The 16,499-nt window shown below is 45.7% G+C and overlaps 1 protein-coding gene across 2 annotated transcripts in view; it reads right to left on the bottom strand.

Annotated features, from left to right (window-relative positions):
• Positions 1 to 16,499, bottom strand: part of PLEKHA2 (pleckstrin homology domain containing A2) — a 58,459-nt gene that overhangs the window by 17,243 nt on the left and 24,717 nt on the right. For both annotated transcript variants that reach the window (XM_029936269.1, XM_029936275.1), the window contains 3 exons: positions 13,473 to 13,529; positions 7,947 to 7,995; positions 6,457 to 6,554 (listed from right to left, as the gene is read on the bottom strand). In XM_029936269.1, the coding sequence (XP_029792129.1) occupies positions 6,457 to 6,554; positions 7,947 to 7,995; positions 13,473 to 13,529 (204 nt within the window). The remainder of the gene's footprint in view (positions 1 to 6,456; positions 6,555 to 7,946; positions 7,996 to 13,472; positions 13,530 to 16,499) is intronic.

Raw genomic sequence — 16,499 nt, 5'->3', positions numbered from 1 at the left:
TCCCATGTAGAAAATGAAAAGAGCAATAACATTCATGTCATAGTCATTGTATTTATCAAATGACAGAGTATATATTTTTTGAATTTTTCAAAAATAAAAAATATACATGTACAGTTGACCTTTCAAAAACACAGAGGTTAAGAGCACTAGCTCTCACACAGTAAAAACTCCATGTATAACTTCTAACTCTGAAAACTCAACTACAATAGCCTACTGTTGACCGGAAGCCTTACTGATAACAGAAATCATCTAGTAACACAGATTTTGTATGTTCTATGCATTAGGTACTGTATTCTTACAATAACACTAGAGAAAAGAAAATATGATTAAGAAAATCATAAGGAAAATACATTCACAGTCCTGTACTGCAAAAATATCTGCATATAAGTAGTTCAAACCTACATTGCTCAGGGGTCAAGAGTATTACAAAATATTTTAATTAACATTTCACAAATGAGTTTGTACTCACATTTACAAACGCAGCCCTTTTTTTCCTCTCTTGGCAGAACTAGGGCACCATGGACAATCACAGAATCACAGAATTTTTATGGCTCCTTTGACACCACAGGCCACAGGCTACAAACTGTAGCCTGCAGGCAGATGCTGGCCAGACTGTGTGTTGCTAGTCCTGTACAGTATTTTTTCAATCTACATTTCAAATATGGGATATTTTACCTAAAAATCCAGACTTCCAGCTAAGTGGTATTTCTCTCTTTAGAGGGAGAACACTCTTCAGTTTGTCACTGTCCCTATCATGCTCCCAACACTGAGAACCACAAGCCACAAGCTTCATTTATGTTGTTGTTTTTCTTCCGCCTTGCTCATTTCACTCATTTATACTGGAAATTCCAATAACATCTTTTCTTTTATAAAAAGTAAGAGAGGCCCAGGCCAGTCAAGTCAATCGCCCAAAGCCATGGTTAATAATTGAACTGAGACTAGATCCTAACTCCCTGCTGGGGAGCATCCAAAGTCCTTTCTTCATAAGAACTCACACCCTGTGCAGATCTACAGACACAAGTAAGGCTAATATCTTTCACTTCTATGGCCTTGGGAATCAGAAGGGCCTAGGAATCCAGACCTTTGAAGAGTTCATAGCTCAGGGCCCTTTGAGAAGGATGAGACTGAGGGCTACTCCATTCCATGTGTATTCAAAGGGTTACGACCACCGTGATTATGCTGGAGCCCCAGAAAGAAGATGAGAACCCTCTTCCTGGCCTGTGCATTCCGTTTACATAGACAAGGGAGCCTTCCACCCATCAGCTCTCCGGAAAGAGCCAGAAATCCACCTTATCTCCCTTCTGGCAGTCTGAACCGCAGTTCCCACCGCAGTGGACCCCATTCAGGGCCACACAATGTGCCAAACTCTGCTGCATGGTCTATACCTCAAGCAAGCTTACGAAGTAGGCATTATTTTCTCCATTTTATAAAAGAACTCAATGAAAGCTCATTAAAAGTAAGTTTCCCCCAGGACTGCCAGATTCTCCATTGCTAAATGCTCCACTACCTACCCATGCCACCCTTTCTTTCCCTGAGCTTTGCTATAGTGCAGTAGGACTCCTTTAGGGATGTTGATTGTGGCTGAGATGTTTACCGATACCATCACCATGGAACAACAGAAGCTCCCCTCAAATGACCTAAGTGAATTCAGCAAAGATGGAGAGAAGTAGCCTTTTAGAGTTTCCAGGGGCCAGCAAAGGACTCTTAGCTGTTGTATTGCCTCTCAGACTCTTGTCATCATGGGCTACTTCTGACCCTCTTTCCAGAGCCTTTCCAAAGCCTCCAGCTTGTGGAGGACAAACCTCACAAGAACTATGCCCCAGAACTTGAAAACAAGGTCATTCTTTTGGTTTGTCCATATCCCCAGAGGCCTAATTAAAGGTATGCCCTCTTCCATCCCCTTGTGGAGCATTCTCTGATGGGGGAGATCCTTATGAATCTCATTTGCAATGTGAAATGAAAATTACAGGGACATGGGGCCGGCCCAGTCGACATGTGACTCTGGATCCTGGGCTTACAAGTTTGAGCCCATGGTGGGTGTAGAGGTTACAGGAAGAAAGGAAAGGAGAGGAGAGGAGGGAAAAAGAGAAAGAGAAAGAAAGAGACAGAGAAGAAAGAAAGAGGAGAAAAAGAAGAAAGACAGAAAGAAAGAGATGGAAGGAAGGAAGGAAGGAAGGAAGGAAGGAACGAACGAACGAACGAACGAACGAACGAACGAAAGAAAGAGGAAGGGAGGAAAGAAAGAAGGAAGGAAAAATTATAGGGACCCCCTCCTACTTCCCACCAGGCATGTCTAGACAGCAATAAAGAATAATCCAACGAGAGCAGGGGGCTGTGCTTTTTTCACTGCTCAATTTTCAACTGTTTTGGGAAATGTAATAAGTTGAGTAATGTCCCCCTAAAACTGTTCACCCACAAACTCAGAATGTGGCCTTATTTAGAAATAGGGTCTTTGCAGATGTAGTTAAATTAAGATCAGGTCATACGGGTTTAGGGTGGGCCCAAAGTCCAATGACTGATGCCCCTTTTAGAAGAAGAGAGGACAGACAGACGGACACACACACACGCCATACGGTGATGGAGGTGGAGATGGGAGTAAGGCAGCTATAAGCCAGGGCACACCATTTTCTTCAGTGATAAGGACCCAATGGCCTTAGCACAAAATGAACAGTGATCTGTGGGCAGAAAAACTAGATCCATCCTGGTTCCATGAACTTGGGCAAGTCACTTTAATCTCTAGGTATTTGTATCGCCTCATTTATAAGCAGAAATAATAACACTTAAGGCTTTTTTTATATGAGGCTAAAATGAAGCCCTGTATGTAAATGTGGTGTGTAATCAAATGTATTTTACAACTGTTGCTCTTTTTAAATATTTTTTAAATATTTTAAGTGTTTATTCACTTATTTTTGAGACAGTGAGAAAGAGTATGTATATGTGAGAGGGGGAGAGACAGAGAAAGAAACAGACAGAATCTGAAGCAGGCTCCAAGATCCAAACTGCCACCACAGAGCCCAATGTGGGGCTCAAACCCACGAACCATGAGATCATGAGATCATGACATGAGCCGAAGTCAGACGCTTAACTGACTGAGCCACCCAGGTGCCCCTTTAAATATTTCTATGAACTCTTTTAGGTCTTGGAAGTCACAGGTCCTGGGTGTTTAACCTCAGCTCCACCATTTACCCACATCTAGACTTTGGGTAAGACTCTGACTTCCATTTTTCTCATCTAAAAAAACTCAGCAAAACCATTTATAAGAGTAATGTGAGAGCTGTGAATTGTATGGCAGGTGTGAATGCTTGGCTCGATACATTATCTGTTCCCTCTTTGATCTCTGTATCTCCCAATGTGCCTGATGCTGCACTTTGTATATAAGGGGCCCTGAAATAATTGTGCATGCCACCGATGTGATGCCCAGCCCCACATCTTCCTTCATCCCAGCTTCCCCTTAGGAAGGACACAAGATACAGGATATGATATGGAAGTAGAAAAAGGAGTAACCCATTCCAGGGCACAAACTGATTAGGAAATAGAGTATCCATCCTCTTCCTTCTATCCCACGGGACCTTTGGCAGGAGGAGTGAAGAGACATTATGAATGGAGCAAAAAAAAAGTAAGGGGAGGTCCTAGAGACTGTGGAGACCCAGCTGACATTCCAGCAAGCCTCTGGACTCCCAGCCTCTGGGCACTGCCATGCTCCTTCCTCACTCCTGTGGCTTATGACTTCTGTTCCACAGGGCCAGAAAAAAGCTGGAGGGACCTCACTGCTTACAGCAACTCTAGGCTCAAGGCACAAAAGAAAGGCCCTTGCCCACAGACTTTGTGTTTAGGCAGGAACAGAGAAGGAAAGCCAGGAGGGAACACTGAAAGAGAATGAAGTATTAGACACTTAAAGGAGGTCCAAATGTGTGTCAGACACAGAAAGGTGAAGACCCAATCATGAACAAAGAAAACCTGTACCAAGATCGGCACTCTAGAGTCATGTGCACAAGCATGTGGGTTAGCAGACAAATGTGAGGCTCTCTCCCTGCCTCCCGTCGGTTCTCATGAGCATAGCAAAGTTTACCAAAATAACAAGCTAACAAGCTAGACCACCTCAATGACTGAGCTGTACTCTGCTTGGGCCTGGCCTCCCAAGCACTGGATAGGTGTACAGATTTCTTCTATTAACTTATTCACAGAAACCCTGAGGTATTTGGGAGAATAATCTGCCCCAGTGCATAATGGTTACTACTGGAAGCAACTAGAATGTAAACTACTCTGACTGTATGATAAGAAAATGAACCATCCAGGGACTCCTGGGTGGCTCAGTTGATTGAGCATCGGACTCCTGATTTCGGCTCAGGTCATGACTCTAGAGTCATGGGACTGAGTCCCTCATTGGGCTCCACACTGAGTGTGGAGCCTGCTTAAGATTCCCTCTCTCCCTTGGCCCCTTCTCCCCACTTGTGCACTCTCTCTCAAATAAAAGATTTAAAAGAAAGAAAGAAAAAAAAGGCAATAAATCTCCCAATTACAAAGTAAGCAGAACACATGAACAGACATTTCTCCAAAGAAGACATCCATATGGCCAACAGACACATAAAAAATGCTCATCATCACTATCATCAAGGAAATGCACATCAAAACTATAATGAGATATCACCTCACACCTGTCAGAATGGCTAAAATCCACAACAGAAGAAACAAGGGGTGTTGGTGAGGATGTGGAGAAAAAGGAGCACTCATACAATGTTGGTAGGAATGCAAACTGGCGAAGCCACTGTGGAAAACAATATGGAGGTTCCTCAGAAAGTTAAAAATAGAACTACCTTATAGCCCAGCAATTGCGCTACTGGGTATTTACCCAAGGAATACAAGAACACTAAGTCAAAGGGATACCTGCACCCCTATGATTATGTAGCATTATCCACAATCGCCAAGATATGTAAACAGCCCAAGTATCCATCAACTGATGAAAGGATAAAGAACCAGTGTATATATATATACACACACGTATACATATATACATATATGTGTGTATATGTATGTATACTCATATGTGTGTATATTTGTGTGTATATATATGTATATTTATGTGTATATATACATATACATACGCGTACATATGTATATACATACTCACACACACACAATGGAATATAACTTGGCCATAAAAAAGAATGAAACCTTGCCATTTGCAAAGACATGAATATAACTAGAATATAAGGCTAAGTAAGGTAAGTCAGAGAAAGACAACTACCATATGATTTCACTCATATATGGAGTTTAAGAAAACAAACAAGCCAAGGGAAAAAATGGGAGAGAGAGAGAGACAAATGAAAAAAGAGACTCTGAACTATAGAGAACAAACTGATGGTTGCCAGGGGGGAGGACAGGAGGGATGGGTTAAACAGGTGATCGGACTCAAGGTGTACCCTTGTGATGAGCACCGAGTGATGTATGGAAGTGTTGAATCACTATATTGTACACCTGAAACTAACAGAATACTGTATGTTAACTGGAATTAAAAACTTAAAACAAAAACACTAAAACAAGAATATGAATCTTCGGGGCGCCTGGGTGGCTCAGTCAGTGGGCATCCGACTTCATCTCAGGTCATGATCTCACGGTCTGTGAGTTCGAGCCCTGCGTCACACTCCGTGCTGACAGCTCAGAGCCTGGAGCCTGTTTGGATTGTGTGTGTGTGTCCCTCTCTCTCTGCCCCTCCCTTGCTCAAGCTCTATCTCTGTCTCTCTCAAAAATAAATAAACATTAAAAATTTAAAGAAAAAGAATATGAATCTTCTCAGCATACAAACCATGGTTTACATGCTATGAAGTCTGCCTATTATTGATAAAAGGTCTAGTTTTTTTTCCCTAAAACATAGTTTTCCCTCTCCTCCTTCCTACCCTTCTCTTTTTCTTTTTCCGTATTTCTAAGGAAGAAGAAAGGAGTTCACTAGCCAAGGCAAAGAGAATGAGACTAGTCACAGAGCAGTCAGTGAACTAGCTCAGTGATGCTTTCAAACGGAAGGCTTTTTCAGGACAGGTTGGTAGATGGCCTGGACTGACCCGCAGGTCACCTCTTAAAGGGAGAAAAGCACCTCCTCCAGTAAAAGCTTCTGACTTCCCTCTTTATACGCTTTTCCCTGTACTCTGCTTCACATAGTCAGCAATCCATCTTCCAATCCCACCACACTCTGAATCAGCACGCCAGAATTACCCAAAACACGACTGAGCAGGAGCCCTCCCAGGAAGCACATAAACTTCCCCTTGAACTTGATTCAAACTCAAACTCTCAGTTCAACTTGTGGTTAGTCAGCCAAGGTGTAAGAGGAGGCAGGGGGAACTGGGTCTAAACGGGGTCCTGGGAAAGCCCCTGCCATCATCTGAGCTTTTCCCCACCCAGAATGGGCCACGTGCTGAAAAGAGGCACGGACTCCCTCCAGAAAGGAGAAGGAACTATACGTACGGTGATTTTGCTGGCTTGGTTCAGGGCCTCAACCCATTCCTTCAGATCTTTCTGGTCATTAGCTTGAAGGAAATACCTCTGAGAGAGGGCATTGATGACTGCAACAGTCATGGGGAAGAAAAGAGAAAAGACCCAAATCAGAACACATGCAAGACAAAAAGACTCCACAAAACCAAGGTGCCGAAGTAACGAGGTGGAGGATTCCACAAAGCAGATGAAGACATCTGCCAAGGTGCAAAGTCAGCTGTGGAAGTATCAGGGAAGCAGCAGGCTGTAGCTGCTCTCTCTTTAAAAGGGGGAATTATTCCATCACCTGTCATTAATGTTTTAACAACCCTCTTAATAACACTGTTGTACAGTGATGAGACTTCTAGTCCACCATCAACAAGACACACGCTTGAACAGCTTTCTAGAGGCGCTAACAGATTTACAGGCATGATGATACATATATAATTTTGGACCCACTGCTCCTTGTTTCCACTCGCACAACTGGCCCGGGCTAGGAGTCTTGTCTGTGGTTGGAAAATGGAACAAAGCTTGCCTGAGATCAAATCTGTGACCCTGACCTTATTTTCAACCTGTTCTTTCCTCTGAGCACTCCATGAGGTCAATAATTTATTTCCGGGTTCATTATTTATCTCTTTTAGATCTGCTGACCACAAATCTGAGACAGTCGTTTCTGAGCTTAGCAATGATATTTGAAAGAAATGGGACAATGAGAGCACCAAAGAAGCCTGAGCCAGCCTGCACTTGGGAGAGATGGCAGCTCAAGTGACTATTTTATTCTTCCAGCATAAAGAAGCCAGAACTCTAAGAAGCAAGCGTCATGCGGTAGAATTCATCCCCTCAACAAATATTACTGAACACCCATTATATGCCAAGAACCACTGTCCATGGTGAGGATAGAGCAGTGACAGAGCAAAAGGATATCCCTGCTTCATGGAGCTTACAGAGCCACCCTAGATAAATAACAGAAGCTACTCATTAATATCTGCTTGAAGCACTTTGTACAGTACTGAGAACATAGTAGGAGCCAAATAAATACTGATGATTTAATTAATGACTAGAGGCAGCCACTGAGTGACTCGGCTTCCTGTGTCACTCCCAACTCTTCACTCATTTGAGACACTCGACAGGATACTCTTTTTCCATTGTTCCTCCAGCTCCCCCCAAGTCTCCACCTTTCCTAAGCACGCCACTACAGAGTCAGAGATGAGGGTTCCCAGAAACTACCAGCAGATACCTGTACTCTGTCCTACGGAGTCAGGAAACGGTCACTGCTCCTGGTACCTCTGTCTTCTGTTATTAATGGTGTTCACGGGGAGACCAAAGAAAGCAGTATCACTTGAGACCTAGCAACATCGCTGTGACTGAAGTCACTCACACACACAGGGCATAAGTCACATGTAATCACAGGACCGTCTCCATACAAAGAGGAAGTTGCTGTAGGAGTGTTCAGAGAACCCATCCTCCATCAGCTCAGTACTTACCAAAGCAAAATGGAGTTTTTGGTTTCTGCTTTGGTGTAGCTATGCTCACCTAAATCAAATAAAAAATAAAAGAAATAAGAATATGTTTCTACCATTGTTGTAAAGTGTTTTTTTCAAAGTTTTTTATTGTGAAACTCCCACACAAAAAAGAAGAGTATATAAAATATATATAAACATTCCAAAGAATAATAATTAAATGGAAACCCTATATTCACAATCCAGATTAAGAAATAGACCACTATCAGTCCTCCTTCTCAGAAGCCTTCCGTGTGCCCCTCCCTGAGGGAATCCCACTCCCACCCCTCAGAGACAACCACTGTCTTGATGTCCCGCTTAATCTTTATCTTTGCAAAAATGCTTTTAAAAACCACTGAGTCCTGACAAAATTCTCTTTGGACCACACAACCTATACTTGCCCCATTCACACTAGAAGATTTCACTCCTCTCTCAACCACCCACCCCTCCCTAAACAGTTCTCCAAATTAAAGGTGGGATTGCAACACACACAGATCCCAAGTAGAGTGCACAGAGAGGTCGTTTGGACAAGCTGATCAATGTCCTTTATACCTACCCCAACTGCTTACCCACGAAAATAAGAGGGGCCTGTGGAATCACAACATACTTATGTATTTAAGAGAAGAGAACAGGGGCACCGGAGTGGCTCAGTCGGTTAAGCATCCGACTTCGGCTCGGTCATGATCTCACCACTTGTGGGTTCGAGCCCCACATCAGGCTCTGTGCTGACAGCTCAGAGCCTGGACCCTGCTTCAGATTCTGTGTCTCCCTCTCTCTCTGCCCCTCCCCGCCTCAAGCTCTGTCTCTCTCTCTCAAAAATAAACAAACATTAAAAAAAAGAGAGAGAGAGAGAAAACAGAAGAAAGTAGAAATATTTTTATAGCTCCTATTATTTTACATTGTTTCCTCCATCCTCCCCCTCTGGTGTGCACTCCTGACTACCTGAGTAGGTGAACCCATCTCACTCTGGTTCAAACCCGCTGAACCAATAAGGGAAAACAAATCATACTGCATGACATGCCCACAAACATTAGGTGACTACTCTTGATGTAGGCTGAACTCCCTGAACAGGCCTCCACCACTGTACCCAGGATTTCTAAGGAGGCACCTTCCCCCTCAAGACCCTAGGTTAGGAACTATTTCTACATTGTCATAATACTCCTGTGGACACATTCTCTCAGTCCCCTTTCCAAGCAAGGGCCTTCTCCTACTTGTATGAGACCTGAAAAAAAATGCCTGCCCTCCAACATATAAAATGAATATAGCATACTCAACATTAATAAGTAAATCATTAAATGTCTGTATAACATTAATGAACCTCCTCAACATTATATCCTTGACAAATGTATGCAAGATGTCACAGTAAGTCAACTTCATTAATGTTTCAATTAAACAGTAAAAAAAATTTCATTACATTCGAAAATTAATTAGTAGCTTTGATTTTCTTAGTTCACAAGAATCCTTGGATGTGCAAGATGATTGTTAAGAAATTATAGCCAATCAAAAAATTAGAGTTACTCAGCCGAATCATTCCAAATATAAGGTGACTGAAATCCTTTCAAATATTTTACAGCCAATTATATTTAATGAGGGAGATGGTTATATTCTGATATGTTCACCGTCATTGAGGTGGAGGCCTTAGGGTCTAATGAAAGTCTTTAAACGCAAAGGTTTAGGCAAAGGTGAACACACATATTCTGAGTTCAGTCACAGCTACCCAAATTCAGGTATGTCTTCGTCATTCCCAGAAACGACTCAGCAGAGCTCCATGATATCATAGTTCTTGCGCCTGGAATTCCAGTTTCAGACCCTGGAATTCCATCTGAACCACAGTATGTGTCCGATGCACTGATCTGTCAGTGACTCATTTTCTTGCTTTATCCCTGGGCATCCGTGTTCCCCCTGCAGGTCCCTGAGCCCATAAACACCTGCATGCCCTACCCTCCAGAAGATTCTGTGTTGCTCTGACCATCACAGAACTAACTGCCTAGCCCTCAGAACCCACCCATCTCATGGCTTCTTTGCTTCTTTAAGCTTTCGGATGGCTTTGAAAAGCTGGGCACTTTGAGACCCTCTCGGGCTTATTTGGAGACGCACCTCGTTCTCCCAAAAACTGACATTTATAGCTGACCAGAGAAAGCACCACTGGCAGAGACTTTTCACCAGGTTGGGTGACAAACAGTCAACTCTGACCACAACTTATTAACAGCCTGTATGGAGAGACTGCTACCAACATACTTATTACAGCAACTGAAATTAAGAGATCATCTGGTTTTGCATTTGTTTTTATATGTTGATCCAGTGTTCAGTCAGGGGACGTGCGTGATCACATGCATGCACATCTATAATTCGCCCCGTGCCTAACCACAGAAGGAATATCCGGCTAGCAGCTAGCTCTTCGCTTAATCGGTTTTAGTTCTGCCCGGATAGGCTATTTAACAAGGATCACACCCTCAACATTTCTGATCAGCTTCCCAATTAGCAAAGCCAGAGTGCAATTACTAGTCCCCTTCTTATAATCACAGAAGGGCAGAACAGAAGGAAATCCTATCTCTAGCTGTGCTGTGTCCTTCAGGGAGAAGGGCCAAGGTGCAGGCTTCATTTACATATGGAAAGGTGCTCCGGCCTCCCCAACATCCTGGGGACTGTGAAGGCACAATCAATCCCTGCCCCCATGGGAAGGATAAGCCCTCTGGCCTCCACCCCACCCCATTCTGGTGATCAGACTAGACTGTGCAGCCTCCTCCGGATGTAGTGGAACAGAAGATCCTGAAAAATTATGGCGCCCAGCTTAACCATAGTGGGTGTGGCCAAGTGCAACCATCTGCATGCCCTGAGGTGGCCACAGTTAAGTAGCTGCATAGCAGTGGTTGACTGGTGGGTCCTAAATTATGCAAGCAATGAAAGGAGGTCAGGATGTGAGGCAGGGTATGGGCACAGGTCACCCACAGAGTGACGCAGATAAGGCCACTCTACAGCACAACAGACTCTCAGGAACTTGCTCTTATCAGATCAAATACAGACCACAGGAGCAGCAAACTCATAGGTGGCAGGGCACTGGCCCCATCCTGTCGGCCCCTGGCCGGAAGTAGCACTGGGGCCCCTCTGGCAGAAGCAGCAGAACAAGGTCTTGAAGTTCTGGGGTAGCTCTGCCCCAGTGTCCAGGGTGACCCTGCCCCTTGAGGTGGCATCAAGAGAAGGGGAAGAAGCAGTCAACTACACAGAATGGTTGGAGGGGTTCTAGGTAGGGGCTTCTGGAGTCGCTTCAGGGGGTCAATGCACCCTGAAATTACAGGCAAAACCAGGGTATGTACACGTATACATACTTTACCTGGAAAAGGGGTCCACACTCTTCACGCAACTCTTAGAAGGATCTGTGATCACCACCCCTACCCCTCAACAGCAAGAAATTAAGAACCTATGTTCTAGGAAGGTCTTCCTTATAGCTAGATGAGGGCAAGGCCCTGACAAAGGGGCCACAAGCTGGGGCTGGCACGTTGGGGCTGGCTGTATACGAGAGAAGAGCCATCTGGCAAAGTGGGAAGGTGATGGCACCGAGGCCACCTTCAATCATTTTCCAGTTTGCTCACAACCTGGTTCTACTACCAGTGGGGCCCTGACGACACCAAGAACTTTCATCTCTGTCGGCCTTTCTGAAGGGACTCCTCTTCCCAACACTAGCCCTCAAGAAAACTATGGAAGAGCACGCACCCCCTCCCGCCCCCACACAGAGACCACACATATACCACAAGCCAGGTCAACGCTGTGGTTAAACACTTTACCCCAGGGGGCGGGGTGGGGGGCACTATCTAGGGGCTAATAAGAAATAACCTGGAATGCTGAGTTCAGGACGCCAGTAGCGCAGCTAAATGTTTTTCTGGGAAAACCCCTGCTTTCTGGCACTGGGTCAGGCAGGAGTTAAAGGCTCTCAGCTCCATGGAACCTGACCAGTGGCAGCTGTGGGTTTTTGCAAAACACCACCCAGGCCTGCATCTCCCAGGAAGGGCTAAAAGGCATGCCCATCCTTTCTAAATGAGGCAGCCTCCGAAACTGAGGATTCTAAAAGCCCATCTGAGCTGCATTTATAAATCATGATTCAGCAGGAGATTGTATCCACTTTCCCCCAATCAAAACCAAAAAATCTACAAAACCCTCTCAAACAGGAGAGGGTTTGGAGTTTCACTAATAATGAGGTTCTCTGCTCCCCCCACCCTCTGATTCTATTCCTCCAAACCTCCTGGAGAAAGACCTAATGAGCTCACAGCAAGACCCAACAGGAGAGGTGAAGGCCCAAGCCTCTGGCCGGCCTAGCCCTGGGGGCGGCCACATCTCTCACCACAAGGCAAGCACAAATTGCCCACAGCTGTGCTAGCAAAGCTTCCCTTAAAGCCCTGCCCCCTTCCCCTGAGGTCATTATCTCCCCTCTAATCCGCTCAACCCTGCTCTGCGTCTTCTGCCTTTGTGCCCAGCTGTGTCTGTCAGACGCTGCCGCCTGCCGTCCCTGCAGCTGCCTCAGCCAGCTGAGATGGAAGGCTGAGCACCAGGGCTCCCAAAGCTCCTTATGCAAAGGAGCCAGTGGTCACTCAGATCAGGGTCCCTCTACCATGCCTCAACCCCTGACGGTGGGAGAATGAGGACAAGGAAGCAGAGACTCCCCAAGACGCCTGAAGTGAGGGGTGCGTGGGGGAAAGCAGGACTTCCGGAACCCTTGTGCTGGCTGGGTGCCACCTGGCTCTTCTCACTGGACAAAGAGTTCCTCTTTCTGGCGAGGCTCTAAATCCCCCGGCCTTTTTTATCTCTGCTGCATCACAGGTCAGCACTGGTGCCTGCTCCAGGGAGGGGCCGCTGAAAGAAGCTAAATTCAGCAGCTACACATGGGCACCATCATCCAGCCCGCTGGCCCCACCCCCAGTCTCTGCTCTGAAGTGGGGCTGATCTGTACCATCCACACTAACAGGACTGGGGACGGCCCGTCGGCCCGCTTACCAGACCCCCCAGCAGCATCTGGCTGCTGACTAGTTCCCTGGCACAACTGAGTGCCTTCCCGGGGCTCTCATGGCCTTGCCTCCGGTAATCCTGTCCAGGTGACTGATAATCCAGCACAGCCCCACCTCTGAGCTCCTCCTTTAGAACAAGACCCCTTGGGAGAATCTTTATATAGTCACTAGGGTTTTGTGATTGTTTTTCTGCTCCTTTTTGCTCCAATTACAAAAAAAGGTCATGCCCCACTCCTACCCCCACCACCGATACCTCCTTGGCAGAAGCTGGGAGCCTCACTGATGCGTCACAGAAGGAAGAGGCTTTAGGCTCACCTTCTAAGAACCTATGAGCCACACTCCCCCCAGCCCTGGTCAGCAGCAAAGCTTCCAAAGGCAGATGTGAGGACAGGAGAACCCTTCACTGCCCACGCAACACCCCCAAATACTAATGTCTGAAGATTTGGACATTTCTTGTTTAGATACTAAACCTACTTAGAGAACATGAATTCCCAGAGCTCCAGGCAAACATTACCTTCGAGATGTAGGTCAGCTGCAAAGATCCAACAGCTCCTGCTCCAATTGCCAGGTTCTGAAAGACATATGTTTTTCATTTTGAGAAGGCTGATGCCAGTGAGGCAGTGGAAGCAGCACTAAGAGACAGAAGACCAAGACGCCAGTCTTGGCTTTGCCACCTTGAGCAAGCCACTTACCCACATTCTTTAGCTCACTTTCCTCTCTAGAACAGTGATAATTCCTGCCATGCATATGTTTACACTAACGTTATCCCTGGCCCTACTTACCACAGAGGGCTGTGTTCTAGGACAGTGGTTAGAACTGTGAGCTCTACCATTTGACAGTGAATCTGTTCCTGAACCACTAAGCCTCCACATTCCTTTCTGTAAAAATAGGGATAATAATCGTACCCACCTCACAAAGTAGCCACATGGATGAGCTAATACATTTAAGGGCACTTGGAATTGTCCTTGGTACACAGATGACTCTCAACAAGTGTTCGCTATTGTATTTTTTCTTTCCTGTGCTCTCCTTGGTGGTTTGGTCCTGTTTTATGCCACTCTAAGTTCTTCTTGCAATAAATGGTACAGATTCACTCAACACAGAAATAAAAAAATATATAGTAGTTTGGTTTATCATACAGGAGTGTGACGAGTGCCAACTGGAGTGATGTCTGTACACCATAAAACACTAAGTAAATGTTCTGTTCAAACAGCAAGAAATTCACAGGCATCTTGCCGGGCAATAGCCTACCTTGGCATGATCTCTTTGGCTTTCTAATTTCTCCACTGTTAGAAATGAAGCAATGAAGACACAGGGATGGTAGCAAATCAAAGAAATGACTGAGATTAGAAATCACAGCTGTGGAATTTCTAATTTATAACTTGGAAAATCCACTCCCCCATGGACCACAGCTCCTGGTGACCTCTTAAACGGTTGCATAAGCCTCAAAGAATAACCCTGAAGTCCCCCTTACCCAGGGTTATCTCAAAGCAATAAACAGAGATGAATCTTGGATAATGAGAATTTAGTGAATTTCCTAAAGGGTTGGTAGTGAAAGGACCGGTCATTCCAGAAGACTGCCCTTAAGAGATCTTAGATGGCAGGAAAAGTCCTTCTAGGCCCAATTAACTAAATTAACACACATCACTTGAAGCAAATGCAAGATATGAAATTTTCTAGTCAGGAGAAAAGGGATGGGGATAATACTACGATAAAAGGATTCTCAGAGCCCTTTCATTTTAGAGTAAGAAATTCAGAAAGGATATCCCCCTCTCCCTTTTACAAATGAGGCTATCAGTCTAAAATGCTGCCTTGTGAGTAGTCAGATTAGCATTTCATATATGGATGATCTGATTTACATATTTTTTTCAAATACACCGTGATTACATTTTGTTTCAAGGAAACCTCTATTGGGTAAAGAGAGATAGGTCCTGTGCACCTAAATCAAAGTCCAAAAAGGAGCCACAGGACTCCAAAAGGCCAGTGAGCAACTGACACTGCCCCAAGGAGACCATGAGCCACTGTGGAGGGACACACGGAGCCACGGGCCTCTGCTGGGCATGGAGCACCTGGCCCACTCCCAGCCCCCACCTGGCATGCGAGGGAAGTGAGGGGATTTGTGAGTGAGGGGATTTGTGAGTGAGGGGATCTGTTCCAGGCCACATAAACAGTGGCAGGGCCTGGACTGAAGCTCAGGTCTCCTGACTTCAACCCAATGCCCTAGAAGCAAGCAGCCCATTAAAATTTTAAAAGCTTAAGTGGCTGGCATTCTGGCTGTGACATTATCTCTCTACGGCTGCAGGCAAGCTTCTTTACCTATAAAATGAGGACGACAAACCCCGTTTCATAGCTCGTTGTGAGATGGTCATGAAAATACAGAGGGAGGGCCCAGCACATGCAGCTCCTCTCCGGACCCACAAGGCTAATTACAAGATGCCCACGCCAACTCTCAGAGCCGGTCTTGCACAACTCCCTCTCCTCACCCCAAACCACAGCCCGAAGGCCTCCAGAGCTATCTGGAATTATGAGAGATGAAGTGGGATTTGGGGAACCATTTGGGCACTAACCCACATGCAATGACAGATAGGAGCCGATCAGATTTCAACTACTCCATCCCCCCCGACCCTCTCCATTGCTTCCCCCCTCCACCCCCTGCCTCCTTCAGCTCTTCTGCTGCAGTTCTCCAGGCTCCATAACCTGGTGGGGGACGGGGTGTCTTCACCACCTTCACCCACAGCCCACCCCACAGTCTGCTCCTAGGCTCACATGCACCTCCAGTATGAGACGCCAGGAAAATATGATGAGTGTCTGTAAATGCGGTTTTCCCCCATCTTCCTCCCCACCCAGGGGGAAATGAATGACAGGAGTAAACAGCCCCAGGATCCCTGAGCCTTGATCCAGGGTGATGGCTCCCTGTCCACTCCAATTACTGGACTTGGGAGATGAATGGTGACAGCTCGCTGCCAGGGTGACAGCCCCAGGCAGACACTTTCTGGTCAAGGAAGAATATGCCAACATGCCTGAGCTTAGGACCTCAGGCAGCCAGCTGTCGGGCCAGGAATGCCAGGAAACAGCACCTGGGGAGGGGCAGGGCGTCAGAGGCTATGCCAGCTGCCTCTCCGGGCCACGGCGCAGTTTCTTCCAGGGAAAGGAGAGCACTGTGGTCTGTCCCTGACTTCTCCCCTCCCTGAATTCATGCACACCAATCCTTCTCCAACTTTGGGGCACATCAGAATCTCCTGGGGAGCTCGTTTGAAAAGGCCCAGGCTCAGGCCTCACCCGAAAACCACTGAATCAGAGTCAAGTGGAATGTAGTCAAAACATGCACATTTTTAAAATGTTTCCAAGTGATCCCTAAACAGGCCCAAATTTGAGAACAACTGATCTACATGACAAAATCTAACCCTTGATTCTGTATTGGAGTATATTTTTCTGTGAGTTTAAGGATTTTAAGCACATTGAGGACATGAGTAGAATCAGATTCCTCTACAGAGCAGACTCTTCAACTTAAAAAAAACAAAAACAAAAACAAACACCATTCGCA

This window comes from Suricata suricatta, chromosome 1 (assembly GCF_006229205.1).
Source record: "Suricata suricatta isolate VVHF042 chromosome 1, meerkat_22Aug2017_6uvM2_HiC, whole genome shotgun sequence".
NCBI classification, from domain to species: domain Eukaryota; kingdom Metazoa; phylum Chordata; class Mammalia; order Carnivora; family Herpestidae; genus Suricata; species Suricata suricatta.
This window is presented reverse-complemented; position numbering and strand designations above follow the sequence as displayed.